This window comes from Mrakia frigida (assembly GCF_051309035.1).
Source record: "Mrakia frigida strain ATCC 22029 unplaced genomic scaffold BDY24scaffold_6, whole genome shotgun sequence".
Taxonomy (NCBI): Eukaryota; Fungi; Basidiomycota; class Tremellomycetes; order Cystofilobasidiales; family Mrakiaceae; genus Mrakia; species Mrakia frigida.
Genome location: NW_027481275.1, coordinates 870,443 through 895,944, shown reverse-complemented (window position 1 = coordinate 895,944; position 25,502 = coordinate 870,443). Strand labels below are relative to the sequence as shown.

Here is a 25,502-nt window from a genome sequence, read left to right as displayed (position 1 = left end):
ATATGTTTTATAACGAAGGCTTGATCACGCTTTCCTTCTCAAAGAGTAAACGTTCAAGAGACATAATCAAACTCCGAGCAAACTCCCCACCGACCAAGCGAAAACGGGGATGACTAGATTATCGTTCTGGCAGGACCACGCTTCCAACAGAGAAGAGAGTACGACGGTGAAGGCAAACTTGGCGTGCTGGATCGAAGGAAAGGTAGGTGAATGAGAAAGGTCAGCGAGAGAGAGAGAAAAAGGGGGGACGGGGATGAAGTTGGACGAACGGCGAGAGAGTCGATGATTCCGAAGAGCTGCAACGCCAAAGCTGGGACGAAGACCCCAACGAAGAAAGCGATGCTTCCCTCGACAGTCTTGCCTGAAGATGCTGACCAGCGGATCTTCCCGAAGCGGCGACCGACGATGGAAGCCTGAGTGGTTTGAGAGGAAAGGAACGTGAGTCAGGTCTCGTTCGAACAGCGGCTTCTCGGAGAAAGAACGAAACTCACAATGGCATCTCCGATCCCCAAAGTCAGGACGCCGATGTAGGCTAGTATCGGAGAAGGACTGAGAAATACGAAAGGAGAAGGAACGGTCAGCCGAGAAGCGAAACGAGACGAGACGAAATTCGACGCGTCGAAACGTACCTCTCCAACCAAAGTCCCGTCGCACACCCGGTGAGAAGGTAGAAGTGACTGAGAATGGCAGTTCCTGAATCCTTGTGATCGAGGAACTCGTTGAGGAAGAGATGAACGACGGCTCCGAAGGGGTAGAGGGCGAAGTATCGAACGTATTCGGCGAAGACAAAGAAGGCGAAGGCGACCGAGAAGGCGACGTGAGAGAAAGCGGGCTGTAGTAGAAGAAAGGGATGATGGGTCAGCTGCAGATGAGAAGACATGTTGAGATAAAGGAGGGAAGACTCACGTCGACGTAGATTCCAGGAATGAACATGAGAACGGCGAGACCGTGGAAGAACTTTCTTCGACCGTTGAGGCTGAGAACTGGGACTCGTTCCATCATGTTAGTTGCTGAGTAAGGGTAGGACTGACCGGCTTCTGGAGGGTAGGTCGACGTCGTGGGCGAGGGAACGAGTCCAGCTGATCCTCCGGTTCCAGAGACGTTGGACGCGTTCGAGGTCGATGGCGTTCCCTTCTCCTCCCCGACGACTCCTGCTCGACTGCTTCCTCCTCCTCCTCCTCCTGACGACGGTACGACCATGACGCTTCGATTCGGTCCTCCAACGGTGACCCAAGGTCTGTTCCTGCTCTTCCTCGACTTGGCCAGCTGCATCTCCCACCCTCCAACACTGATCACCGCCAACGCTCCCCAGTAGGCGAGTAACATCCCTCGACTCCACAACCGCTGCCCATCCATCATCCACCAGATAATCCAAACCCAAGGATCTCTCCATCCCAACTGCCATTTCGTCCACATCCCAACTCCTCCACCGACGATGACGATCGTTCCAAAGTAAAATCCAGCGGCGAGGTACCGACGATGGAGCGCCTTTTCCTCGGGGAAGCGAAGACGATGGACGGGCTTCTGAGAGATGTATCGAGAGAGGACGAGGAGAGGTGAGAGAAGGATACCTGTGAGGAACGATCCGGGGAGGAGAGCGAGTTGGAAGATGAGGAGAGGCGTTGGGAGCCGATAGGTTTGGACGTAGGAGGTCGAGAGGAAGGTGAGGAAGTCGAAGGAGATCTAAAAGAGAGGGAAGCTAAGGTTAGTAGGGAGCCTACGACGAGTGAGAAAGCAAGAAAACCAACGGACCTTCGCTCGAGTGAGATTGACGGTTTCCATGAAGAGGCCCGTCGAGAACTGAGCAACGACTCCGAGCTCTCCGAGAGTGAAGCCTCTCCTTGCGAGCCTGACGCAGACGTACATCGAGAACTGATGGAAGAGGGAAGCAAGAGCAACGTCGAGGACGCTCAGATCTGAAGAAGAGAACGAGTCAGTGAGGGTTGAGGAACGGGAGAGAAAGAAGGACGGAGACTCACCTTCCCAGATCGGACACTCCCAATGCTCCATCCCTGCCTTGAGCCAACCCATCGCAAAGCTCACAGCGAACGAGAAGATCGTCACTCTCCCAGTCCTCTTCCATTCACTTTTCGGTAGCCACCACTTCTCTCTCTCCTTCTCCTTCTGAGCCGAAGCTCTCGTCGTCGAACCCTCCACTCCTCCTGTTTCCGACGCTTCGCTCCCTCGTCGAGCGTGAACGACTTCGGCCCATCGAGAGGCGACTAGGGAGATCAGAACGACTGTGGCAATGACCGTCGAAAGAGAGACCATCGAGCGACGTGACTTGGCGAGTGCTTCGAGAGCGATTCGAGCGTGAAGAGGAGATCCTCCCTTCGCAGCGGCGGTTGTCGATCCATCGAGGGAAGGTTGGGAGAGGAGGATCATGGGAGGTTCGACGAGCCAGGCGGTGGACGGGAGGGCACTGTCGAGGGTTGGAGCGTCGAGTTGTCGGAGCGTTGTGATGAGGAGGGAGACGGCGAGGAGAGGTCCAAAGAGGAGAGCGGTGAGAGCTCCGTCGTCTCGACTTTCCCGGTAGTCGCGTCCGTCCGTTCCCCACACGAAGCCTCTAGATCCACTCCGACCGTCGTTGTTTTGATTTGCGACCGAGGAAGAGGTGGAAGCTGGATTGAGGTTGGAGGAAGTGTGAGGAGTTCCGACGCGTCCAGGTCCACGGGAGGAAGCGGAGGAGGTTGGCGTGGGAGATGTGACGGAGGAGGTTGGAGTCTTGGTGTATCGAAGGAAGACGTAGACGAGACTAAGAGTCATCGAGACGAGGATTTCTGGGAGGGGAGGACGAACAAAGGTTAGCGAAGCGAGAGAGTTTCTTCCAAGGGAAAGACGAAAACGGACCCAAAGCTCCAACGAGATCCTTCGAACCACCTCTTTTCAACAACAACGCCACTCCTCCCAACACGGCTCCTACAACCAGACTGTTCTCCAACACGTTCCTCGAGAGCTTCCCGAAGTCCCAAGCTGAGCCGAAGACGATGAGTCGAAGGTCGATCGGGAGGAGAGTAGGGTTCGTCGGAACCGAAGCGCCATGATGGTGGTGATGGTGGTGATGGTGGTGAGGGCCGGGGAGACTCCTAGATCGTAGGTTTGGGGACGTCCTAGACGATTCCGAGGGTAAAAGGATGGAACCTGGGGAAGGGGATCGTCTGCTGGTCGAGTTTTGGAGGTTGGAGAACGCGTTGATGGGCTGATCCGTTGGGAACCGAGCGGTTGAAGGAGAAGGGCCGGAGTTGAGGGTCGCTCCGACGAGGCCTGAGTTCTCGAGAGATCCGACCTCGTTGGATCCCGTCGAAGAAGCTATCCGGCTGGGAGCGTTGAGGACGGGACTGGGATCCTCCTCTTCCTCCTCGGACGTGCTCGACTCTTCTGCCCCGGCTGCACTGCTGCTCTCCGCGATTCCAACACCAAATCCAGTATAGCTCTTCCCTCCCATAGCAGCTCTCCCCGTGTGCTCCTTCTCGTACCCGTCCCTCAGCCCTCCTCTCCTCCTCACGCCGGAGACTGTCGAGTTCGAGAGAGCAGGACTCCCCTTCCTTTCAGTCGAGAACCTACGCTTCTCGCGGGTCGATGAGGAGGTCGACAGGCTAGTCGACGCAGAGGAGGGAGTTGGAGAGGGTATGCGATTGTGGAGGGAGCTGGAGTGGTGTCCGTGATCTCGAGAAAGGCGGCGAGGTTTGGGAGAGAGGGAGGGAGGAGGAGGCGAAGGAGTTGAGCGGGTTGAGGACGCCAGTTTTGCGATGGAATGGGGGGATGATGGGAAAGGGAGTAGAGCCGAGTAGTCGTTTGGGTAGGAGGAAAAGCGAAGGAAGGCGGTATCGAAGGAGCAGTCAAGGATATTCTGAGGAGAAGAGGTGACGAGAGGAAGCGAGGTCAGGAGGAGAGCCGCCTGAGGCGAAACGACAGCGAAGAGCCGCATTTTTTGTGCTGAACAGCTTCAAGATGAGGAAGCAAGGCTACATACAGGTGCTGGGAAGTGTTGCGAGATCTGAGTCTGACTTGAACGAGGTGCTGAGATGGGAGGAAAGACGAGGAAGGAGCTTTGGTGACGTCGGCCTCTTGAGCTCAAAGAGACGAGAGCTGAAGGAACAGGAGGCAAAAAGGTCAGCTTGTTGTAGACTCTCTGAGGATTTTAGCCTCTGATCTTCTCACTGAAGCAGCGTCGAGGTTGTGGATGGAGGATGGAAGGTGGAAGAGCCAAAGTTTGGACAAAGAAGGGAGAGCTCAAGGAGGTCTCCCTCCCTCCTTCCGCCTCTTCTCGGCCGATAGAAGGATGCCTCTGATTCGCTTCTGAGATATTTTGAAGGGCAGATTGGGGTGAGAGATGCTTGACTTACCGAAGAGAGGAGAAAGGGAAGCTTTTTGGGAGTTGGATCGCTGGGCGAAGATGGAAGTCGAAGGTGAGCTCTCGAAATAGCGGAAGCCTCCAGCTTAGGGAAGCTCGGGCACGCGTCCTTCCAGATTTTTGCTTCTTTGTGAGGCCAGAATTGGGGCATATATACTGATCTCATCGAAGCCGATGAAAATGGTATTCAGGAGGTGATCTGACTCCTCTCGAACCTTCAGCTGACGCCTCTCTTGACCTTTCAAGACAACGCGACGAGGCAGGAAGTCCTCAACGTTCATCTCATTTAAGGGTAGCTCTCCAAGACAGTAGGGACACCCAAGGTCCTCATCTTGATGGCGATCTGCTCAAATTGAGGAAGGAACAGGGCCGAACGAGCGAAGGAACGCGTCAGTCTCGCGACGCGTGAGAGAGGGAAGTGGCGAGCGAACAGAAACGAGAACGAACCTCGAACAAGTAGTCCAAGCACTCGGTCTGAGTCTTCGCCTTCTCCCAGTCAGGACCTGAACGCCAGAAGAGGGAGTTGAGAGTTAGCATCGAGCGGAAGTGAGAAGAAGAGACGCAGGGAAGGGAGGAAAGAACGACGAACCCCACACGTAAACACCATGCCTTCGGACAAGGATAGCTGGAGCAGCTGGGTAGTCAATCATGGCCTGCATCGATGCGAGCCAGAATCAGGTCAGCTGTAAATTCCAGAAGGAGGACGGGACGAGGAGGAACGCACCTGAGCCATCGAGTCCGTCAGATCCTCCTCGTCAGGGGTGTTCTCGATGATGGGGATGGTGAGAGTATCGAGGAAGGTAAGAGTCTTTCCAACTCCTCCTATGCGGACTCCTTTGATCATCTGTGAGAGGCAGAACGGGTTGTAGAGCGAGACAGAGTCAGCCCGCCTCGACGTGATCAATCACGACGAGCTCTACTTCCAGCTCGTTGCCTCGCCACAGAAGATCAAGAGCTCACCTCTTGGTGAGAAATAGTAAACTCCTTCCCAGGCCAGAGAAGGGTGGCCATCACTATGAGATCCCAACCCAAAACAGATCAGCTCTCGTCGTCTTCCCTTCCTCCGATCCCTCCTCCCTCTTCTCCTTTTCACTCACCAGCGTTCTGACTATGCGTATGGATACAACTCCCCGCCTCCCTCAACCTGAACGCGTTCCAGAACAACGGACTGCACGCACTCTCCTTGAGTCCCTTCTGTTTGGGTACTCGAAGGAAGGTTCGTTGGGAGCCGGAGGTTGGGATGGTGGGCTGAGGGTATGGAAGGACGAAGATCTGAGGAGCCGACATTCGCTCTTTTTGGACTCCAGAAGGTGCGAGGTAAACGATGTTGCTGTAGAGAACATATGGTGGGAAGTCGGTCAGCAGAGAGGGTAGGAGACGAGGACGAGAGAGGGAAAGAGGAGAGGAAGGAAGGAGAAAAAGGTGAGCTCGGAGGGCTGAACGAACCCTTCTCTGATGGAGATTCCTCCTCCTGTTCCGGTGACCCAACCTAAGGTGTAGAATTGAGCGCAAAGGGAAGGGATCAGGTTGGCGGGCTGTAGCAAAAGAGAGACGAAAGCAGGTGAGCTCGAGACGAGGGAGGAGAACGGAGGGAAGGAAGGAAACGAACGTGCAGAGGGTCGTCCGAAGTAACGAGCTCGTCCGCTGATTCCGTGAGGTTGGTGATGTTGGGAGGAAGAGTAGACGTTCCCGAGGATCGGATGAGAGATGTAGGAGGGTTGGACATCTTTGGAAGGTTGTTGTGGGTGAGGGAGGGAAGGAGAAAAGAAGAGTGACGGAGCTCAACATTCCGATTCACTTCTTTCTTGGGAGATGGCGAGCGAGCCAAAGATCTAACACGAGTCGCGCATCAAATCAGCAAGGAGAGAGAGGGAGAGAAACGTCGCAGCAAGAGAGACAGAGAGCCAGAGAAGAAAACAAAAGGAAAAGCAAAGGAGAACGTGGCGCGTGAAAGAAAGAGAAAGAGAGGGAGGGAGAGAGCAAGAGAACGAGTTAACGGACAACCGAAAGAGTCAAAGCAACAGAGAGTAGGAAAGAAAGGAAATAAGACTAGACGACTGCTGGAGAGTTCGGAAGCTGACTGGCAACTACATCTTCTCAAGCAACCCTGACAACCGATCCCCGACTCATCTAACAGCAGTTTCCCTTCTTCGCAGCTCCTCCGTCGTCTGCCGTTGGCGAGACGGTGATGTTCTCTCCTCCAGCAGGGCGGACGACGTCGTTGGATGATTCGAGGGCTTTAGAGGACACGATCTGGTAGATCTCTGTGAGGAGAAGGAGGGAAGGCAGGGAGACGCGAAGGAGGAAGTCAGCGCTCGTTCTCGAGACTCCCGCTCAGTATATATGCAAGAAGAGGGCTGAACGTACCACCCAAGATGTTCTGGAAAGCAGACTCGACGTTGTTGGCGTCCAACGCAGAGGTCTCGATGAACGAGAGGTTGTTCTCAGCTGCGAAGATGAAGAGAGCACGAAGGTCAGCTTCTCTCCTCCTTCGACGCCCGACCCTTCCACCCTCGTCCTTCGTGGCGACCCCAACACTTCAGCAACCAGACTACGAGACTCACCAGCAAAAGCCTTAGCCTCCTCCGTAGGAACAGCCCTCAAGTGCTTCAAATCACTCTTGTTTCCGACGAGCATGATCACGATGTTCGAGTCGGCGTGATCCCGGAGCTCCTTCAGCCATCGAGTGACGTTAACGTAGGTAGGCTGCTTGGCGATATCGTAGACAAGAAGGGCTCCAACGGCTCCACGGTAGTAGCTGTGATGCGGAGAAAGAGAGGGAAGGGAAGGAGGTGAGCGGAAGGTCAAGACAAGCGGTCGAGCTCGAGAGCGAGAGCAGACGGGACGAACGCAGAGGTAATGGCTCGGTATCTTTCCTGTCCAGCTGTTGTACCAAAGAGAGAGAAGGAAAGGAGGAGTCAACACGAGGTCTCGACGAGTGTTCGAAGCTTGATTGCGAGAGTTGAGCTTGTGAGAACAGCACAGCGAGGCAGCTCGAGCTCTTCGCATCTTCGTCCAGCAGCACCTCCCTGTCCTCCGAGCTCTCTTGTGCGAATCTCTCCAATCTTCCAGCTAGCAAGATCGAGAGCAGGACACTCACCAGTGTCCCAGATCTGAGCCTTGACGGTCTTGTCGTCGACCTTGATCGACCTCGTAGCGAACTCGACTCCGATGGTGGACTTTGACTCCAGGTTGAACTCGTTCCGGGTGAATCGAGAGAGCACTGTTCAGATCAACACCACATCAAGTACAGACCGTCGAGAACAAGGCAGCAAGGGGAAGGGGTCAGCCAGAGAAGAAGAGAAGGAGGGAGGAGGCGAGGCGAGCTTGTTGCCGCAGCTGAAACTCTCAAAGAACGAGGGTACGTACGGTTGCTGGAAGAACGGGAAACAAAGCAGGCGGTGCGAGGTTGGTAGAGGGAGATAGAGGTGAAGTGAGAGGGAGGGAGGAGGTGAAAGAGTCAGCGAAGGAGAGTGTGAAAGGAGGGTCGTCTGACGTTTCATCAAGAGGACAAGGGACGAAGGAGCTCGACTGCTCCTTCTCTCGTTGATTTGGACGGGAAGATGGGAACGTACGACTTTCCGACACCGGAATCTCCAATCAGGACAACCTAGAGGGACCGAAAATGAAGTGAAAAGTCAGCAAGGGGAGAAAGAAGAGCGAGAGCCGTGGGAGAAGGAAGGAGGAGCAGAGGGGATTAGGACGGTGGATTGAGGGTGAACGGTAGGCGGGAGCTGAGTTATAGGGCAGAAGGAGGGAAGATGGAGCTGACCTTGAAGAGCAGATCGTATGCTGAGCTATCGGCCATGTTGAGGGAGGAAGGGAAGAGTCTGGGGGATCGAAGGAGGGAACGAGGGAAGGGGGTGAGCTGGAGGGAAGGAAGGAGGTGAGCTGTCTCTCGAAGACATCATGCTCGAAGAACTCACGAAAGAGGCTGATCATCGAGAGAGTAGGGAAAAGCAGAGCATATAGCGAGTCAGTAACAGGACTTGAAAAGCTCGGCTGCTACGAGAAGGAAGCGAGCTCAAAGGAGGTCGTTCCATTCTCCTCCCCTCCTTCATCGCGTCCTTCTTGCGAGAACAACGCTGGCGATTTCGAACGAGGAATTCAACTCACGAAGGGAAGGGAGAAGGTGTTAAAGGCAAAGGTCCTGGTTGAGCTTGGGTAGCTGTGAGAGAGCTGGGTGAAAAGAGAGCTTGAGGAGAAGAGAGAAGGGAGAAGGAGAGGGTCGGGGTTGAGGAGACCTTGCAGGCAGAGGAGCTAGCGAAGGCAATCTCAATCTCTTTTGTTTTTCATTAGGAAAAAGCACGGTCGTCTCGAATTCTTACAGGGATGACGAGTTGAGGAAGTGAGAGCAGAACCGAAATATGCATATAAATGGAAACAAAAGAGAAGGAGAAGAAAAGCCAGAGAGAAAGAACGAACGCGACCTGAAACGAACGAAACACGAAACGAAATCTAAGCAGCCGAACCACGCTTCTTGCCTGCAGGAAGAGCAAAGAAAGAGAGGGATCGGAAGGTCAGTCAAAGGTCCGAACGAGAGCGGAAGGGAGAAGACTGAAGCGAGGAAGCGGAGAGGCAAAAGAAGAGGGAGGGCGACGAGCGACGCGGGAAAGAAAAGGACGAACCAGTGATGTTGACAGACGAAGACTTTCCTCCCTTCTTCCCAGAGTGACCGAGAGGAAGGTAGGCGAAAGGATCGGGTCCTCCTACTCGCTTGACATCTCCACCAGCGTTCTGTTGAAAGGAGAGGAAGAAGGTCGAGGTCAGTCTCGTCGCATTGGATGGTTTCGCTCCCCTCGCAGCTTGACTCTCCCGATACCGCTCGAGATAGGGTTATATCTGAAGATGATACGGGAGGAACGAAAAGGACGAGAAATCGGATAGAAAGCCAACGAACCTTGGCCTTGAACTCTCCTCCAACCTTGACCTTGACGTGCTTGTCCCTCTTGGGCTTCTTGTTTCGACCCTCTCCGTTGGTAGCGTCGGCCATCTACGAAAACGAGAGTCCAAGGGTTCAAATCAGCAAGTCATCTTCGAACGAGTCGAGATCGCTGCTTGAGCTCGACGAGAAGAGCAGAAAGAGGTCGAATCAAACTCACAGTCACGTCTCCCTCCGCCTCCCTCTCTCGTCCCCTCTTCGTATCCTTGTTGAACACGACTCGTCCTCCAGCTCCCCTCCTCATACCCTCCGTACTCGTGAGCTGATCCTGGTAAGCTCGTCCAGCCATATCCTCCTCCATGGGCTCTCCTCCGGCGGCTCCTCCCTCGTCGTCCGAATCGTCGTTGATGAGCATTCGTCCGGTGTCGGCGTCCGTCTTGAACTTGGAGGCTTCCTGACCGGGTTGACGACGACGAGAAGCGGCGTTGGGGTCGAGCTCTGCGAAAAGGGAACGAGAGAAGTGGAGTCAGTTCGAGGTCGCTCGAGAACACGAAGAGAAACGAAAACGTTGTTGAAGAGAAGACTCACTTCCAACTCGACCAGCAAGGGTTCGATCGAGAAGATCCATAGGTTCGTCTCCATCCTCTCGGATGAAGGTAGCAGGACGAGCGTCCTTTCCCTTGCCCTTGGGTCCCTTGTGATCTCCTCGTTGGGCACCCATGTCGTCGTCGGAATCGTCGATCTCGGACTCGGATCCGTAGAGAGCATCCTCGAAGGCGTTTCCAGTGGTGGTTCGAGGTTTGGAAGGTCCCTGTACATCGATCAAAAATGAAAGAAACGAGAGAGAGAGCGGGTCAGCGATGCAAGACGAAAAGACGCGTCGAACAAGGAAGGAAGAACGTCGAGAGAAAGCGAGGGGATCTACTCACATCATCATCCTCATCCTCCATCGCTCCACCAGCAGCTCCTCCATCCTGATCCTTAGCAGCCTTCTTTCTCTTACTCCTCTCCTTCCTCTTCCTGATGTTCTCGAGGAACTTCACACCGTCTCCCTCGACTCCCTCGGCCTGCTTCACCACATCCGCGTACCCAAACTTCCTGATCAACCTCTCGAAGATGTGTCTCACTTTCCCCTTGAAGTGGTTCTTGTGGTCGTGGGACCATCCGAGGAGGGCTGGGACGAGAGCGTTGAGGTGAGGGTGGACGTCTGATGAAGGGAGGGTAACGACGATGACCTTGACGAATCCGAGCGAGGACTTGACGATCTCTCGGTTGTTAGAGGAGACGAAGACGACGAGAGTGGAGATAAGGTCGTTGATCATGGAAGAGGGGATGGCGTCTGCAAAAGAGGAAGACGAGAGAGAAGTCAGAAACGGAAGAGGAGGAAGGACGCGTTCGAGGAGAGAGAGACTCACCCTTGAACTCGAAGAGCAGCCTCGAGATAGCAGTAATCGTGGCACTGATCATGTGAGGCGAGGTTCCAGCGAGACCAGCGGCGACCATGGTGATGTACTCGGGGATGGTAGCGGCGGCTGTGAAAGAAGAAGAGCCGAAGTCGAGGTCAGCCTCGAATCTCAAGCTGATTCTCGACAAAAAGACGATGTAACTTACCATCGGCACTCTGATCCTCCTCCATACCATCGACCAAGCTCCTCTTGATAACACCTCCCTGAGCCATCTTGTTTCCCATGAGCACGACGAGATCGAAAGCGGCGTCTCGAGTCTTCTCGTTGACCTCCTTGGTAGCGAGGACGGCCTCGGGAAGAAGAGCAGGGATGAGATGAAGTTTGTCGGTGGGGAAGGTAGGAATGAGAACGGCGAGGAGCATGACTCGGTCCTACAAAAGACAAACGAGAAGAAAAGGGAGCGAGCGTCAGTTCGAGTTTCGACGCGTCGGGTTTCAACAACCAAGAGAGAAGACAACTCACCCGTCGGGCAGCAGCAGCCACAACCTCTCCACCATCGGCCAGCCTAGCCACGAATTCTTCCAATCCCTTCCCTCCAACCAACACCTTCCCACCCTCGATCAACCTCGCCAAAACCCTGTAACTCTTCTTCTGCACCGCAGGATCATCACTCCCGATCAACCTCTCCCCGGCCGCATGTCCGAACAGCGCCTTCGCCGACTCCTTGGGCAGGAACGGCACCAAGATGATCAACAGATCCATCATCGTGTGGCTCGTCGGACTCGCCGCTCCAGGTCCTCCACTCTTCTTGTCGAACGGCACCATCAACGCCTGTCCCAAGTGACCGACGACCTTGGTGTAGGTAGCGTTGATATCCGCTTCCGACGTGACCGACATGTAGGAAGTGATGACCTCTCCGACCATTCCTCGTTGTTCTCGAGCGACTTGGGAGAAGACGTTGAAGAGGACGGCGAGGAGGTTCTTGGCCATTCCGGTGAGGAAGAGGAGGTTGGCGGACCCCTGGGCTTGGTCGATTCCGAAAGAGGAGAGGAGAGAGTCGGAGGGAGCGGAGGAGAGGGAGAGGGAACGAGAGGTTTCGACGAGGGTTTGGAGCGAGCGGAGGAGGGTGGGTCGGAGGGAGGGCTGGGTGTAGAGGACTTGGGTGATGAGGGCGGCGAATTCGTTGGTGAAGGCCTGAGGACGAGAAGAAGTATACGAACCGAAGAAGTAACGATCAGCTTCGGAGTTCGAGATCGAGAAGAGGAAAGAAAAGAAGGAAGAGAGGAACGACGCGACGAACCTTGGTGAGATCGACGGGAACGTCGCAGAAACCCTTGAGACAAGCCCAAACCTGCTCAACGAGAGCCTCGTAGACCTTGGCCTCGATGGGTCGGATGTTCTCGACGGCCGATTTGGCGTTGAAGAGTCGCTCGGAGAGAGGAACGAGGACAGTCGTGAAGTAGGCGAGGGAGGTGTTGGTCGTTCGAGTTCGAAGGATGGGGAGAAGGAAGGCTCGTCCGGGTTGAGATTGGTCACTAGAGAACCAGAGAAGAGTTGGTCAGCTCCTGCGAGAGGTTTCGAGGCAGAGAGAAAGGTAGACTCACCGATCCGACTCAACGTTCAAAGGCAAAGCCTCGAGCACTCCCTCGGGTCCCACCACCTCCACCGCCATTCCCAAGACATCATCCGCCTTCTCCTTCAACTCGAATCCTCTCTGAATTCTCAATCCTCCCACATCCTTCACCAACTCCATCATCAAACTCTGAGCGACCGTCTTCTTCCTGGGGTCGAACGACGAGCTAGGTCCTCCTCGAGCGGGTCTGAACCTGAGCCTGGAGAGCAACGCCGAGACGATAGCGAGGGTCGAAGGGAGGTAGGCGAGCGCTCGAAGAGCATGGAGGGAGGTTCGAAGGTTTCCGATGATCTGGGAGAGAATGGGAAGGCTGGCCGACGCTCCTTGTTGCTGAGGGTGAATCTGCTGCTTCTTGCTTCCTCCCTTGGCCTTGGTGTACGCGTTTCCTTCCTCCACCTCGGGTCCGGCCTTCTCCTTCGCCTCGACCGCCTCGATCATCATCTCCTCGGTCACACAGTACCTCGCCAGGCCACCAAGACACTTCTCCGCCGCCTTCCCGACTCCTCGCTCCTTGCCTCCCTCACCGGAGAGGTAACCCCAAACGAGCATCCAGACCCGACCGAACTCGGCCGCACAGGCTTGAGGTTCGTCTCGAGCCCAGGAGATCATTCCGTTCTCGACGACTTCGAGCCAGGCGGGGAGGACGGACTGGTCGGTCGGAGGCGTAGCGAGGATTTCGAGGAGAAGGAGAGGGATCTTGTGAGGTTCGAGGGAGGTTTGGGAGGTGGATTGGGAGAGGAGGTGCGAGAGGAGGGAGAGCGTGGAGGATTGAAGGTGAGGGTGGGAGGGGAGAGGGAGGAGGACCGAAAGGAGGGGAGTGATTTGCTGAAGAAGAGAGGGAAAGGAAGGAAAGACGAAAGGTCAGCTCGAGCGTCGCGAATCCTTCAAAAAACTCCAACACGGGCTACTCACATCACTTGGCCAGCTAGCAGCAACCATCCTGACGAATCCTACGGCCCAGATCCTCCTCTGCTCTCCATCGTCGCTCTTGACCTTCTCTCCGAGGACCTTTACGAGCCACTTTGAGACTCGCTCAGCGTACGGGTGCCTCGTCGCAGGAGGGTGAGGAGCGGCGAGAACGTCCCTGACCGCCTCCTGAGCGACCTTCCTGACTCTGGGACGAGCGTCGAGAGCGAGAGAGAGGAGAGTGGAGAGGGTAGAGGTGTAAGGAGTGGTGGTGAGAGCTGGTGTCGGGGAGGTGAGGAGGATTTGTTGGAGGAGGTGGATGAGGGATCGAAGGGAGGGAGCTGAGGTTGCGCAAGGAGCGAACAGAGCGAGCAAGGAGGTCGTGGTTTCAGACGAAGACGAAGAAGCAGCTCCTAGCGAGGTAGCGAACAAAGGTCCAAGAAGTCCGATTTCGGATTGGGAGTGGTAGACGGCTGGAGGGACGTAGTCGATGATGGTTCCGAGGAGGTAGAGAACGGCTGGGACCAAGTCTCCCTCTCCGACTTGAAGTTCCTTGTCTCCCGAAGAGATTTCCTTCTGAACTGCTTGCTGCAAGGTTTGAACGAGAGCTGCGTAGTATGCTGTAGGTGTGATGGGTTCAGGGAGGGAGGATTCCAGAGCCTTGAGGAGGAGAGCGGGCTTCTTTTGGTGAACGAGCTTCGAAGTCGTGTGAGGTCGAAGTTTGGAGAGGCAGTCCTCGAGAGTGAGGACAGGAGGAGGAGGGAGGGACGCCATCTTGGAGAGCGAAGAAGAAGGGGTCGAGGGAGGAGAGTGGACGTTGGAGGAGAGGAGGAGAGGAGGGAGGAAGGAAGAGCTCGCGAAATTATTCTAAGGGGCTCCCTTTCCCCAACCTCAACCCGAGCTGGGACTTTCTTTGAGCAGAAAATGTATGGAAAGCTCGAATTCTCTATCTTTCCTACACCAAAATAAACGAGATCGATAATTTTTGAGAGCCGAGGTGATTCGATTCTCCATCGACTCCCTCCCGCGTGTCGACGTTCGCTCGTTCCCTCCCAACGGTCATTCCCCCTTCCTAAGAAGAGAGTTCCTTTACCATGCTCCTCTCTTCCACCCCTTCCTCTCTCCTCTTTCTCCTCCTCCTCTCGACTCTCTCCCTCTCTCTCGCTTCGCCTTCTTCCTCTCGAGCAGCTGTGATCTCGTCGTCGTCGGGAGGTCAGCCGTTGACAGTGGACCCTTCCGCGGACGGAGGCGAGCTCGTTCTTCTCCCAGAAGGAGCCGAGCAAGAAGGAGGACTAGGAATCGAGTATGGACAGTCTGCAGGATGGGTAGGATGGCTATCAGGCTGGGGTTGGGGAGAAGGAGAGTTGACAGTCTTGGTGAGTTCAACACATCCTCTCTCTCTCTCGCGTTTCCCACCTCTTCTTCCTTCTTCCTCTCTTTTAGTCGTGTGCTCATCTACCTCTCTCTTCCTCTGCTACTTTTTCATCTTCCGTTTCACTACAGCACCCCAACTCCTCCGATTCCGAGGTGACCTTTCCTTCCCGAGCCGCTTCCTTCACTCCAAGGATCTCCTCCTTCGACCTCCTCAACGACTCGCACTCCTCCTCTCCCAACCCCGACGACCCTCCTCCTCCTTCCAACCCTTTCCTAGGTCTCCTCCTCCCTATCCATCACTTCCCAGACCCCAACCATCTCAGCAAAAACATCTCAGGTTGCCCGCCGATCAAACCTCGTCCGTCGTCGTCGCATGCTCCTCAGGTGGAGGAGGAGAGCTTCTGGTTCGGAGAGCTCGTCGCAGGAGGAAACAACGAGACGGGAGGAGATCATCACGTCAGCAGGAACTCGTCGACGCTTCCGTTGATCGCTCTGGTGGTCAGAGGAGACTGTCATTTTAGTGAGAAGGTGCGATGGGCTCAGAAGATGGGAGCGAAGGCGGTGGTGGTCGGGGACTCAGCGGAGAAGGGAGAGACGGACGAGGTTGGGAGGACGAGGCATACGTTGATCAATATGGCTGGTCTAGGAGGTGAGTTTGAATCGTCTTCTATACAAATCTCGTCCTCTTCTTCGCAGCAGCTAAACTGACTCAACCCTTTCTCGTCGTTCTCCAGACGACACCTCGGACCTCCGCATCCCAGCCGTCTTCGTCTCTCGATCCACCTTCCTCTATCTTCGAGACGAACTCCTCCTCTCGACTCTCCCATCTCCAGGAGGACTCGAGGTTCGACTCTACGAGGATCTAGGATGGGAATGGCCGCTTCTCGACCTCCTGCTCTTGCTTCTGCTTCTTCCCTCCCTCCTCACCCTCGCTACTCTCACGCTGCATCATTTCAGACTCGTGCAGTACGTTCCCACGCTTTCTTCGTACTCTCTTTCTCTGTTTGGTTGATCCTGACCTATTTCCTCTCCTCTTGTCCATCTCTCGCAACAGCAAACGACACCTCGACCGCGCTCCTCCCTCCATCGTCGACGCTCTCCAAACCAGGATCTGGACGACCGAAGGATGGGAGAAGGAAGAGTCTTCGTCCGACGAGGAGCAGGAGGTGTACCGTCATTTGGAGAGTGGAGCAGCAGGAGAGACCTCGCCGTTACTACCGACGAATCGAGGACGGACGAAGGACGCGTCGTCGTCGGAAGCACACGTATCCACGTCGTCGCTCGAGGAAGAGGAAGCTGGAGTGGCGTCTGGTTCGAGGCCTCGGACATCCCCGCTGGCAGGAGGAGTGGGAGGAGCAGACCTCGAGGGAGGAGGGTCGTCGAGGGGAGGGAGGGAAGCCAGTTTGGACGCGTCGGGAAGCAGTAGTAACGTCAGGAAGACGAAGAAGAAGAAGGCTCAGAGGCCGAGGGAGTATTATTCGATTGAGGAGGTAAGCTTTTAACTCCTTTCCTCCCGTATCGCATCTCTCATTCTCGTCGCTCGAGATCTATCGAGTCTTCGAAACGAGGACGCGTCGATCTCTTTTCGCTGACCTTTCTTGCTTTTTCGTTTCGCCCTCGCAGTGCTCCATCTGCCTCGAAGACTTCCAACAAGGAGAAGTCGTTCGGATCCTCCCTTGCGGACACGTCTTCCACAAGGACGAGATCGACGGGTGGTTGAAGGGGTGGAAGAAACTCGTGAGTCGCCGCTTTCTCCCTCCCTTCTTTTCTTTCTGCCACTTCCTCCCTTTCGTCTGACTCGTCTTCCCTTCTTCCTTTCTTTCTGCAGTGCCCCACCTGCAAAGCAGACATCACCATCCCTCCACCTCATCGGCCTCACCCTATCAAGCCTCGACGAGCTATCAACACCGCTCCTCCTCGTCCTCCGACTGCGACATCAACCGAGCGGACACCTCTGCTCGCTCCGACGCCGATAGTACCTGCTTCTGTGGCTGCCACGCTGGAGGAGGACGCGTAGGCGAGTACTGCTGGGGCGGTTTAGGAAAGGGCGACGAGGGAGGGCTTCGATTTTGGATCTCGACGGACGGGAGGGGAGGGAGGAGGGAAGGAGGAGAGAGAATCTGCATGGATCTTTGAGGACGGGGGACGATTGGAGTTCGGTTTCAGCTCGTTTTTCAGCATACCTACCTACTCGCCTTACGCACGTCCTCGTCTTGCTTTCGTTCTCGTTCACGTTTTGGCTCGCTTCGTTTTTTCTTCGCCCTTGAACATCACCACCGCAACAACATCATCACCACATTACTTTTAACGATTGAACGACCTTTTATTTTGACTGCACGAGAACGTCCAGACTTTTCAGTTTGAGAGAAAGGTCAAGGACGTAAAGTCATCAGATCGAAACGAGCAACGAGATAGGATATCTAGTGAGCGTGAGGGGCGAGAGTTGGCGAGAGGTTCGGGTAGAGCTTTCCCGGGTTCATGATTCCGTCTGAAAAGAGTGGGGGGAAGGAGAAGGCAGTTCAGCGACGGAGGGAGAGAGAAGGGGAGGGACGCGACGAGACGCGTCGAGTGGTTGAAGGAGGGGAAGGGAAGAACGTACAGGGGTCGACTTTGTCGTAGAAACAAGGAAGGGTTGAGAAGTCAGCTTTGAGGTTGGAGACTGGATGAGGTTCGAGGAGAAGAAGGCAAGAGGAAGGAAGCGTTTGGACTCACTCGTCTTCTTAACGTCCTCCATCAACGCGACGGTTCCCTTTCCAAGCTCGGCTTCGAGGTACTGAGAAGAAACGAAGGACCGAAAGACAAGGTGAGTTAGTTAAGCGAAGAAGATACCGAGAAGGAAAGGGGTTTACTCACCTCGATCTTGCCGATTCCAACACCTGCTCGGACGCGACGCGAAGAAGAACGATCAGCTTTCCGACTCGTCGAGTCTCTCCGAAGCTCCCGAGAACTGACCATGCTCTCCTGTAGCAGTTCCTCCGAGTCTCTGCGCTCGATGAACCATTTCGCTGCAAGAGCAAGAGGAAACCAACCGTCAGCAGAGACGAGGAGCTCGAGGTCCGAGGCAGAGAAAGACAAACGGGACTAACTGAACAGCTTGCTTCACTCGTTCCAGCTCCTCATCGTCTTTGAAAAGCTGCGAAGGGAAAAGTTCGGATAGACACGACGAATCAGCCCGGTTCGAGAAAGCAGAGAAACCAGAGAGGAGAACTGACGATGAGGGAGTGCACGTTTCCGTCTCCTACGTGCCCAACGTGACAGGCAGTCAACCCCCGCTGCAGGAGATCGGCCTTCGTCTCCTCGACCAACAGCGGAAGAGCGGAGATTGGCACGCAGACATCGGTCGTCCAGCATTTGTGGTCGGGGAGAAGAGCGATAGCAGACCACAACGCCGCCTTCCTTCCCTCCCAAAGCTTCGCAGCCTCCTCGTCGGTCTTGGAGAAGGTGAAGTCCTTGCCTCCGTGCTGCTTGACGACAGTCTCTACTGATTTCGAAACCTCGGCCATGCTCGCATCGGATCCTTGGAACTCTGAAGGGGCGAGACCGATGGAAGACGCGTCGAAGTTAGCTCCTCGATTGTGTTTCGACTGGAAACGGTCTTGGTGACGTACTGAAGAAGAGAGTGTCTCGCTCTGGGTACTGAATGTTGCTACCAGCTTGGTTGATGGCCTTCATCATGAGGTCGTCCAAGAACTCGACGCATTGAACGGGTTGACCGAGATTGACCACAGCGGTGGCGGCTGAGACGGCAGCCTTGACGTTGGGGAAGTTTACAACGGCACTAGAAGGACAGAGAGAAGTAGACGTGATCAATTTGAGAAGACTTGAGTTCGATAGACTTGCTGAGCTTCGACTCAGATTCCGAGCTCACCATTTCGTGGGAAGAAGAGGCGTGAGACGAATGGTAGCTGAGATCGAGACGAGATCAGGTCAGTGAATGGCTGGACATCTGACTGATGAAGCTACTCACCTTCCGTGATGATACCGAGAGTTCCTTCGCTCCCCACGAAGAGCTTGGTAGCGTCCCATCCAGCGGAAGACTTCCTCGAACGTTGACGCGTCTTGATGACCTCTCCGGAGGGAAGGACGACAGTCTTCAAAAGTGAGAGAACAGTTAGACAGCCGTCGTCTCGAACAGAAGAATTCTCGCATCACTCACGAGGTTGAGGAACCACTCGGCCTGAGAGGGGAAAACACGAGCTTTGAGTCAGCGAAGGGTCGAGCGGATGAGAACCAAGGCACCGAAGCTCACCTTAGCGGTTCCGTATCGGACAGCATTTGTCCCCGAGCATCCACAAGCAGCCATACCTCCGATGGAAGCTCCAGGCGCAGGATCGAGCTGCAGAACAAGGACGCGGACGCGTCAGTTTTCGACTCGAAGCTCGAAAGAGAGGAGAAGAAAAAGACTTACGGGGAAGAACATCTTGATACCTCGCTTAGCTAGCTCAGCGTTGACGTCTTGCCATCCGATTCCAGGTTGGACGACCATGTCTCCGTCAGCCTCTGTTGGACGCGTCGAAGAGAGAGAAAGAAACGGCGGACGACTTTGATCAGCAAAGCAAGCCGAGATCAAAGCGAGAAGATACGGACCATGGATCTCGATGATTTTGTTCATCCTCGACATGTCGAGACTAATACCTCCAAAAGGCTAAAGCGCAAAAGAACGCGAAGAGAGAGGTTTAGGCTAGGGCTGAAATCGGACCGCGATGCCCGAGCAGATTCTAAACTCACGGACGAAAAGTGACCCTCGAGAGAAGTTCCCGCGGCGAAAGGAGTGACTGGGATGTGATACTTGACGGCTGTCTTGACGACTCGTTGGACATCCTCGGTGCTGGGAGAGGGAGAGGGTTCCAAGTCGACGCGGAGAGAACCGGGGCGGCGGTTCAGCTCGAGCTCACGGGACGAGCTCCTTCTCGAGAAACGAAGAAAAACTTACCTCTCAGCCCAGACTACTACGTTGGGTCGATGCTCTTCGTGATAGCTCCAAGCACCTGATTGCAAGAAAGGGAGACAGACGATCTGGTCAGCTCTTTGAAAGTTGTCGTCGACGAGCTCAACATCTTCCTGTCTTCCTCCTTTTGTATGAGCTCGAACGAAGGGACTCACTGAATCCGTGCTCCTCCAAATCTCCAGGATCAGTCGAAACGTCATCAGGTCTTCCATTCTTGGCAAAGATACCCTTCAGTTCGTCGATACCAGCCTGATAATCCGCAAGGCTTCCAAAGGGAGGAGGGTAGGTTGAGCTCGAGGTCGAAGCAACGGCTCCTGCTCCTTTCTTCTCCTCTCCTACAAATCCTGATCCAAAGACGTAACCGAGAGCACTAGCAGCTACGACAGCGAGAAGAGTTGTTCCTAAAGAAGTGGTCGAAGATTTGGGAGGAGGAGGAGGCGGAACCGAAGATGATGACTCGGAGGGAGGAGGAGAGGGAGGGAGGGGAGGAGAGACGGGGAGAGCTCCTTGTTTCGTGAGGGTTCTTCGAGCGAGCTTTGTAGGCGCCAGAATGAAGCGAAGAGAGAGAGGAGAGCGGAACGGAAGACGGTACATTTTGTGGAAGGAGTTTAAGAGATGGTGATGTGATGGTTGGGGTGAAAGCGGGACGAAAAGGAGGAGAGGAGAGGAGGCGGGAGAGGAGTCGCCATCCCGCGGCGAGATGTCTGTCCGTCGGATGTGAGCGAGGTTGAATGAAAATGTAAACAGAGCAGGTTTGTATCTTAGCATAGATGTGTTCGTACTTCTTTGCTTTCAGAAGAGCTGGGCAAATTTGCTTCGGCGTAGGATCTGAGCGTGAGGAACAGGCGAGCTCGAACGCGTCTGTCTTTCGTTGCTCGAGTCAAACCGCTTACAATCAGTGCTCGTCCGAATCTTTCCTTCTTTATCGAACTCTGGATACTCTAATACATCGCTCTGACATACTGATCAACACTTTGAGTCCCAACAAAAGCTCAGAGAGGGAAGCTGAGCGGAACACCCGCGAGGGACGGTCGTCGTGAAGCCGAGCAGTTCGCCCAGAAATAACGCAGAGGGATGAAGACCACTAAGTATATACACCTTAGATAATAAGACCAGTCTTACCATATGGAATTGCGCGCTCAAAGCGAAGAGTAGTAGAAGGGAAGAGGGCTCAGAGACCGTCGTCAAGCTCCTTTTATAGAAGAGTGGGAGCCAGAAAAAGCCAGTTTTCGGAGACATGAAAACATTCGTCGATCTACCTGTGCGCGGCTGCGTTATCAGCCTATCATCCTTGAGGAAATAAGGCGTTCGGGGTTTAAGGGAAGAGGGTCCCTCGAGACGAGTCTTTGCGACCTTCCTGCGACCTCCCGGAATTCGTTTGAACGAAAAAGAAGTACGTTCTCGCCAGTTCGAATGTCGAGGTGGTCTGAAAAGGTTCAAAAACGTCTCCGGCTGGTGGAGGAGGAGGTAGAAAACGAAGACACGAAATTAGAAAGGTTTGTGCGAAAGACAGGCTCGCTCCACATCCTCCTCCTTTCCTTCTCCCTCCCTCCTCTGCCCAACACCCATCTTCTTTTCCCCTTCCTTTCTCCTTTCTCCTTCTAAAACAATGGCTGAGGTAGGTCCTACTCATCCTCATTCACCTCCCATCCACCACCACCGCGCTTGAGCTCTTTTCTCGTATACACAAAGCTGGAAGCTCACGCACCTCTTCGCCTTCTCAACTTTTACCTCGCCCACCTTGCCTCCTCTCCCTCCCTCCCTCAGTCTACCATCCCCACTTTCAAGCTCGTTCTCGTTGGAGACGGAGGAACCGGAAAGACCAGTGAGCTCAAAATTCTACTTCTGGTCCTGTGGGAAGGTGAAAGTTCGATGCTGACGTGGTGAACCCACCCACCTTCCTTCCTCCCCTCCCTTTCCTCAGCTTTCGTCAAGCGACATCTTACCGGAGGTCAGTCTGAGCTCTTTTGACTCTCTTCCCTTACGTCTAAACTGCTTACTGACCCGGATCTTTTGCTTCTCTGCTTTCTACAGAGTTCGAGAAGAAGGTGAGCATACAACTCGACTTGACCAAGCTCGACCCAAGCAGACCCCTTCCTTCCTTCCCCGTCTCTGATCCTCCTTTCCTGCTCCTTCTCTTCTCCTTCCCGCCTCTCAGTACATCGGTGAGTGTTCCCTCTCTTCTAGCGATGACTCTGACGCTCCAAGTCAGCCAAAACACGTTTGTATCGTCGTAGAAGCTGACCCTTTCGCCCTCCTTCGCTTCCTCTTCCCTCAGCCACTCTCGGAGTCGAGGTCCACCCCCTTCAGTTCTCTACCAACTTCGGAACCATCTGCTTCAACGTTTGGGACACTGCTGGACAGGAGAAGTTCGGTAAGTCCGCCCGTTCATGCTCTTGCTTTGGGTTGAAGGTCGCAAGAAGGGCGAAGGAAAGTGAAGGAAGGAGATCGCGTTTTCGAACGAGGTGAAGCGAACAACAGCTGATCTCTCCTTCTTTGCTCTCGTTCAGGTGGTCTCCGGGATGGTTACTACATCCAGGGACAGTGTGGAATCATCATGTTCGACGTTACCTCCAGGATTACCTACAAGAACGTCCCCAACTGGCACCGAGATCTCGAGCGTGTCTGTGAGAACATCCCCATCGTTCTTTGTGGAAACAAGGTCGATGTTAAGGTACGTTCTCATCTCTACTTGGTCTCTCGAGCGGCCCTCTGAACTGGTGTCATGTCTTGGAGAGGTGGGAGGTGGTGGGATTGGGAACGGTGGCTCGGAAGGAAGGGAAGGAACCTCGAGCTGACCTCTCCTTCCTCCTCCTTCTTCCTCGTGTTCGTCCTTTGCCTTCGAACAGGAGCGAAAGGTCAAGACCGGAGCCGTCACCTTCCACCGAAAGAAGAACCTCCAGTACTTCGAGATCTCGGCCAAGTCGAACTACAACTTCGAGAAGCCTTTCCTGTGGCTCGCCAGGAAGCTCGTCGGGTGAGTCTTTCGTCTCCCCTCTCCTTTCTCCTTCCTTCCTCGCCTGATCTCGAGCTCGCCGACGAAGCCTCTCGACATCAGGCGGCAGACCTCACCTTATGAACGTATGAACACCTTTTGCTGACCGATTCGTTCCCCATCTTCTTCCTCTCGTCGCGTCCTCGGCTCTCCCTTCTCCTTCCAGAAACCCCGCTCTCGACTTCGTTGCTGCTCCCGCTCTTGCTCCTCCTGAGGTCCACCTCTCCGATGCCGACAGGGCTCAGCTCGATGCCGACGCTATCGCTGCCATCAACGCTCCTCTTCCCGACGAGGTAAGTCTTCGAGCCCTTTCCCTGTTTCGGTCAAGCAGCGGAGAACCCTTCCGCGTCTTTTGGCTGACCATCTCTCCCCTCTCTCTTTTATTTTACCCCCAGGATGGAGACGATCTTTAAACGATTCTCGCACTGTTTTTCTCCTTTACGAACCTACATCGCAACGTTTCGCTTCTTTCGGAGCCCTTGACTTTAGCATCTTTTTTTTCTTCATTCTCGCTTGCCCTTGTTTTTCTTCTTCCTCTCCCCTCCCACCTACTTTCGCTCTTCCCTCTTAGTTCTTCGTTTGCCTAGGTAGCTTTTCTTACCTCTAGCTTTCCGATCCAAAATCCTTCATACTGGTTCTCAGTCGACTCTTTGACCAGCTTTTCCCTGCTCTCTTTTCTCGGAAGCGGAAAACAGACGACGACCGACTGGAGGTTCTAGATTGGTCCCCCTTAAAGATGAGGGAAAGTGCCGCTTACTCCGACCTCGAGGCGGTTCGTCGGTTGTTAAAAAAAAACTGCTTCCGTTGCGCTGTAGAGAGCGGAGGGAGGGCGAGAGAGAGACGCGGTCTAAGTTAGCAAAGGATGTTTTATCTCGAGTTGACTTGTTCTCTTTGCTCATCTTCTTTGCTTGTTCTGGGAGAGGAGGGAAGAGGCGGGGAGAATATCGAATGAGGGCAAAGAAAAAACTGCGGCAGTCGTCGAACAGCCCTCCCTCCTCGCCGCCCCTTCTCTCCCCCAAACCTCACCTCACGCCCCACCGTCCTCCCCTTCTCGATTCTTCTTAGGGAAGCCACTATCTCTCCCACCAAACGGCTCTTCTCCTAGATTTCCTCTCTTCTATACCTCCTCGCCCTTTCCCTCCTCTCCCACTTCAGCTTCGCTCTCTGAGAGAGAAACCAAACGACTTCTCTCGACCCTCCGACTTCGACCTCCCTCTCCCTCCCTTCCTTCGACCATGGCCCCAACGGAACCCTCCTCCCATCGAGAGCGTGTTTACTGGACGGCCGAGGAGGATCAACTGCTCAAGGAGCTCGTAGAGATCCACGGATCCAAACGAGGCAAGGATTCTAAATGGCCCATCGTCGCTGCAGGTTCGTTTGCTCTCTCTCTCTTCTCTTCCTCCTTCCTCTCCTTCCTTCCTTCCTTTCCACCTCGTCTGCTCCCTTCCCTGATGACTAAATGCGCCCCTTTCTTTCGCAGCTCTCGAAGGTCGTAACATAAAGGTTCGTTCCATCATCTTTCCGCGCCTCTTCTCTTCTCGTAGAGCTCTCTGTTCGAGCTGGGAAACAGAGAGGAAGGAAGGAAGGAGAGGTGGTCACGTCCAAGCGCTCTCCTCCTCTCCTCCCCACACCTCTTTTAGCCTGTCGTCTGTTCGCCTCGGCGTCCAATACCACTCCTGTTTTCGCCATCCGAACTTGACACTGACTTTTGCTGTCTTCTCTGGTTCCCCAACAACAGGATTGTCGGAAGCGATTCTTCCATTCTCTGGCGCCCGACTTGAAGAAAGGGAGGTGGTCGAAGGAGGAGGATCGACTCCTTCTCGAGGGATTGGATAAGCTGGGACCCGTTTGGTTTCAGGTGAGTTTACATCCCTTTTTTTCATTTCCCACAAAGGTGTTGTCGCTTCAGCCCTTCCCATGCTTCACACCCATGAAGGAAGGGAGGCGAGGATTCGTTGGGGAGATAGGGAACAGGGGGGAAGAGAGAGGAGAGGGAAATCGGGTGATTCAGCCGAATTACAGAGGGTCTCGTATTCACCGTCCCGATTCCCCTTTCTTTTTTACTGATGCTCCTTCCTTGTTTTTTCCGTTTGGTGTGTTCGTGTCGGATCTTCAGATCGCAAAGATGATCCCTGGGAGGAAGGACGATCAATGTGCGAAGAGGTGGAAGGAGGTGCTCGACCCAACTCTCTCCAAGGTTCGTCTTCTCGTTCTTCGCTTCCTGTTCCTCTTTTTCTTTCCTTCTTCCTCCTCTTCTAGCCGCTGCTCATATCTCGACGACGCACGAGTTAACCCGTTCCCCTGTTTCCTTTCTTGCTCCTCTTCCTTTTCCGAACCCACCCTTCCTTCAATCTTCGCTTCGTCCTGCTCCTCCTCGCAGGGTCTCCCTTGGAGCAAAGAAGAAGACACTCTCCTCCTCTCCCTCTACGAATCGACGGGTCCTCGCTGGCAGCTTATCGCTCGGTCGATCCCTGGACGGACGGGTCTCTGCTGTCGGAACCGTTGGAGGAAGTTCAAGGGAGACGAACTCGTTGCGTCTGAGCTGGCTGCGTTGGAGGAGAAGCAGAAGAAGAACGTGGGAGGGAACGCTGGAGGAACGAGAACGTTGCCTGATGGAGGTCGAGGACGAAGGAGTAACTCGTCGACGGAGGAGGGATCGGCTGGAAGTTCGACGGGTACGGGGACCAAGGCTGGAGAGAAGAAGAGGAAGAGGACGGTCAAGGAGGACGGAGCGTCGCCCGACGAGAGTCGACGACCTCCTCAACCTGCACCCTCGTCGTCGCTATCGAGCCTTCAGCAACAAATTCACGAGTCGTCCCAGCAGCAGCAACTTCAGCTCCAGCAGCAGAACTCGATGGATCACCAGTTCCAACCCTCCAACTCCAACTCTCAGTACAACTTTTTCGACTCGCTCAACCAGGACGACTCCCCTCACTCCTCCTCCGGATCTTCCGACTTTTCCCAACCCCTCCAAACCTTCAGTCATCACGGCGAGGCCCTCGTT

At 54.6% G+C, this 25,502-nt stretch overlaps 10 protein-coding genes across 10 annotated transcripts; 3 read left to right on the top strand and 7 right to left on the bottom strand.

Annotated features, from left to right (window-relative positions):
* Window positions 1-66: 66 nt before the first annotated feature.
* On the bottom strand, window positions 67-2,766 carry SEC59 (dolichol kinase; the record flags this gene model as incomplete). The annotated part of the gene is made up of 8 exons (XM_076637297.1): window positions 67-186; window positions 270-413; window positions 492-549; window positions 630-832; window positions 907-1,683; window positions 1,753-1,916; window positions 1,980-2,110; window positions 2,174-2,766. 8 exons carry the CDS (start codon window positions 2,764-2,766, stop codon window positions 67-69), a joined length of 2,190 nt encoding a protein of 729 aa, XP_076499316.1.
* Window positions 2,767-4,640: 1,874 nt separating this feature from the next.
* On the bottom strand, window positions 4,641-6,080 carry MDE1 (methylthioribulose 1-phosphate dehydratase MDE1; the record flags this gene model as incomplete). Its single annotated transcript, XM_076637295.1, has 8 exons — window positions 4,641-4,697; window positions 4,802-4,857; window positions 4,944-5,007; window positions 5,079-5,198; window positions 5,315-5,367; window positions 5,452-5,684; window positions 5,801-5,889; window positions 5,964-6,080. The coding sequence occupies 8 exons, from the start codon at window positions 6,078-6,080 to the stop codon at window positions 4,641-4,643; spliced, it is 789 nt and encodes a 262-aa protein (XP_076499315.1).
* A 105-nt stretch (window positions 6,081-6,185) lies between these two features.
* BDY24DRAFT_381182 (Rab family GTPase) lies at window positions 6,186-8,590 on the bottom strand. The gene is made up of 10 exons (XM_076639291.1): window positions 8,471-8,590; window positions 8,281-8,288; window positions 8,127-8,184; window positions 7,930-7,964; window positions 7,762-7,766; window positions 7,455-7,577; window positions 7,205-7,238; window positions 6,919-7,112; window positions 6,722-6,802; window positions 6,186-6,618 (listed from the first exon to the last, which is right to left on the bottom strand). Exons 3-10 carry the CDS (start codon window positions 8,160-8,162, stop codon window positions 6,485-6,487), a joined length of 642 nt encoding a protein of 213 aa, XP_076499314.1. The 5' UTR covers window positions 8,163-8,184; window positions 8,281-8,288; window positions 8,471-8,590; the 3' UTR covers window positions 6,186-6,484.
* Window positions 8,591-8,703: 113 nt separating this feature from the next.
* On the bottom strand, window positions 8,704-9,441 carry BDY24DRAFT_256844 (uncharacterized protein). Its single transcript, XM_076636818.1, has 3 exons — window positions 9,255-9,441; window positions 8,983-9,091; window positions 8,704-8,838 (listed from the first exon to the last, which is right to left on the bottom strand). The coding sequence occupies exons 1-3, from the start codon at window positions 9,345-9,347 to the stop codon at window positions 8,813-8,815; spliced, it is 228 nt and encodes a 75-aa protein (XP_076499313.1). The 5' UTR covers window positions 9,348-9,441; the 3' UTR covers window positions 8,704-8,812.
* Window positions 9,071-13,992, bottom strand: RRP12 (mRNA-binding protein RRP12). Its single transcript, XM_076639290.1, has 9 exons — window positions 13,188-13,992; window positions 12,247-13,100; window positions 11,943-12,177; window positions 11,165-11,836; window positions 10,848-11,073; window positions 10,652-10,768; window positions 10,166-10,575; window positions 9,825-10,047; window positions 9,071-9,734 (listed from the first exon to the last, which is right to left on the bottom strand). The coding sequence occupies exons 1-9, from the start codon at window positions 13,953-13,955 to the stop codon at window positions 9,385-9,387; spliced, it is 3,855 nt and encodes a 1,284-aa protein (XP_076499312.1). The 5' UTR covers window positions 13,956-13,992; the 3' UTR covers window positions 9,071-9,384.
* BDY24DRAFT_381175 (uncharacterized protein) lies at window positions 13,993-16,887 on the top strand. The gene is made up of 6 exons (XM_076639289.1): window positions 13,993-14,557; window positions 14,685-15,204; window positions 15,290-15,521; window positions 15,610-16,045; window positions 16,179-16,292; window positions 16,384-16,887. The coding sequence occupies exons 1-6, from the start codon at window positions 14,276-14,278 to the stop codon at window positions 16,570-16,572; spliced, it is 1,773 nt and encodes a 590-aa protein (XP_076499311.1). The 5' UTR covers window positions 13,993-14,275; the 3' UTR covers window positions 16,573-16,887.
* Window positions 16,888-16,927: 40 nt separating this feature from the next.
* Window positions 16,928-20,137, bottom strand: BDY24DRAFT_381170 (FAD-binding oxidoreductase). Its single transcript, XM_076639288.1, has 17 exons — window positions 19,659-20,137; window positions 19,489-19,543; window positions 19,284-19,383; window positions 19,143-19,200; window positions 18,964-19,055; window positions 18,805-18,891; window positions 18,712-18,732; window positions 18,523-18,646; window positions 18,424-18,460; window positions 18,164-18,333; window positions 17,768-18,081; window positions 17,642-17,688; window positions 17,508-17,560; window positions 17,409-17,431; window positions 17,268-17,328; window positions 17,155-17,163; window positions 16,928-17,043 (listed from the first exon to the last, which is right to left on the bottom strand). Exons 1-17 carry the CDS (start codon window positions 20,095-20,097, stop codon window positions 16,976-16,978), a joined length of 1,758 nt encoding a protein of 585 aa, XP_076499310.1. The 5' UTR covers window positions 20,098-20,137; the 3' UTR covers window positions 16,928-16,975.
* Window positions 20,138-20,284: 147 nt separating this feature from the next.
* Window positions 20,285-20,763, bottom strand: BDY24DRAFT_381168 (uncharacterized protein). Its single transcript, XM_076639287.1, has one exon. It carries the CDS (start codon window positions 20,740-20,742, stop codon window positions 20,470-20,472), a length of 273 nt encoding a protein of 90 aa, XP_076499309.1. The 5' UTR covers window positions 20,743-20,763; the 3' UTR covers window positions 20,285-20,469.
* A 349-nt stretch (window positions 20,764-21,112) lies between these two features.
* BDY24DRAFT_413046 (Ran family GTP-binding nuclear protein) lies at window positions 21,113-22,911 on the top strand (the record flags this gene model as incomplete). The annotated part of the gene is made up of 10 exons (XM_076643137.1): window positions 21,113-21,121; window positions 21,271-21,328; window positions 21,428-21,454; window positions 21,538-21,551; window positions 21,662-21,668; window positions 21,782-21,877; window positions 22,014-22,177; window positions 22,353-22,480; window positions 22,665-22,791; window positions 22,894-22,911. 10 exons carry the CDS (start codon window positions 21,113-21,115, stop codon window positions 22,909-22,911), a joined length of 648 nt encoding a protein of 215 aa, XP_076499308.1.
* An 822-nt stretch (window positions 22,912-23,733) lies between these two features.
* Window positions 23,734-25,049, top strand: BAS1 (Bas1p; the record flags this gene model as incomplete). The annotated part of the gene is made up of 5 exons (XM_076637286.1): window positions 23,734-23,869; window positions 23,979-24,001; window positions 24,237-24,356; window positions 24,615-24,695; window positions 24,879-25,049. Coding segments are annotated over 5 exons (531 nt in total), but the record flags the coding sequence as incomplete, so codon positions are not given.
* Between the last annotated feature and the right edge of the window lie 453 nt (window positions 25,050-25,502).

Bases quoted from the DNA above. Each gene is read 5' to 3' on its own strand.
- BDY24DRAFT_256844 (XM_076636818.1), bottom strand. From the start codon at position 9,347: ATGGCCGACGCTACCAACGGAGAGGGTCGAAACAAGAAGCCCAAGAGG. The intron at 9,092-9,254 runs GTTCGTTGGCTT...TCCTTTCAACAG, and splicing joins GAGGAGAGTTCAAGGCCAAG to AACGCTGGTGGAGATGTCAA. The intron at 8,839-8,982 runs GTTCGTCCTTTT...CTCTTCCTGCAG, and splicing joins TTCGTCTGTCAACATCACTG to GCAAGAAGCGTGGTTCGGCT.
- BDY24DRAFT_381182 (XM_076639291.1), bottom strand. From the start codon at position 8,162: ATGGCCGATAGCTCAGCATACGATCTGCTCTTCAAG. The intron at 7,965-8,126 runs GTCAGCTCCATC...CGGTCCCTCTAG, and splicing joins CATACGATCTGCTCTTCAAG to GTTGTCCTGATTGGAGATTC. The intron at 7,239-7,454 runs GTGAGTGTCCTG...TTGGTACAACAG, and splicing joins GGCTCAGATCTGGGACACTG to CTGGACAGGAAAGATACCGA.
- BDY24DRAFT_381170 (XM_076639288.1), bottom strand. From the start codon at position 20,097: ATGTACCGTCTTCCGTTCCGCTCTCCTCTCTCTCTTCGCTTCATTCTG. The intron at 19,201-19,283 runs GTGAGTTTAGAA...TTTGCGCTTTAG, and splicing joins TCGAGGGTCACTTTTCGTCC to CCTTTTGGAGGTATTAGTCT. The intron at 17,561-17,641 runs GTTAGTCCCGTT...TTGCTCTTGCAG, and splicing joins CGAGTGAAGCAAGCTGTTCA to CGAAATGGTTCATCGAGCGC.
- RRP12 (XM_076639290.1), bottom strand. From the start codon at position 13,955: ATGGCGTCCCTCCCTCCTCCTCCTGTCCTCACTCTCGAGGACTGCCTC. The intron at 10,048-10,165 runs GTGAGTAGATCC...ATCGATGTACAG, and splicing joins TGGAGGATGAGGATGATGAT to GGACCTTCCAAACCTCGAAC. The intron at 9,735-9,824 runs GTGAGTCTTCTC...CCCTTTTCGCAG, and splicing joins CCTTGCTGGTCGAGTTGGAA to AGCTCGACCCCAACGCCGCT.
- BDY24DRAFT_381175 (XM_076639289.1), top strand. From the start codon at position 14,276: ATGCTCCTCTCTTCCACCCCTTCCTCTCTCCTCTTTCTCCTCCTCCTC. The intron at 14,558-14,684 runs GTGAGTTCAACA...GTTTCACTACAG, and splicing joins AAGGAGAGTTGACAGTCTTG to CACCCCAACTCCTCCGATTC. The intron at 16,293-16,383 runs GTGAGTCGCCGC...TTCTTTCTGCAG, and splicing joins TGAAGGGGTGGAAGAAACTC to TGCCCCACCTGCAAAGCAGA.
- BDY24DRAFT_381168 (XM_076639287.1), bottom strand. From the start codon at position 20,742: ATGTCTCCGAAAACTGGCTTTTTCTGGCTCCCACTCTTCTATAAAAGG.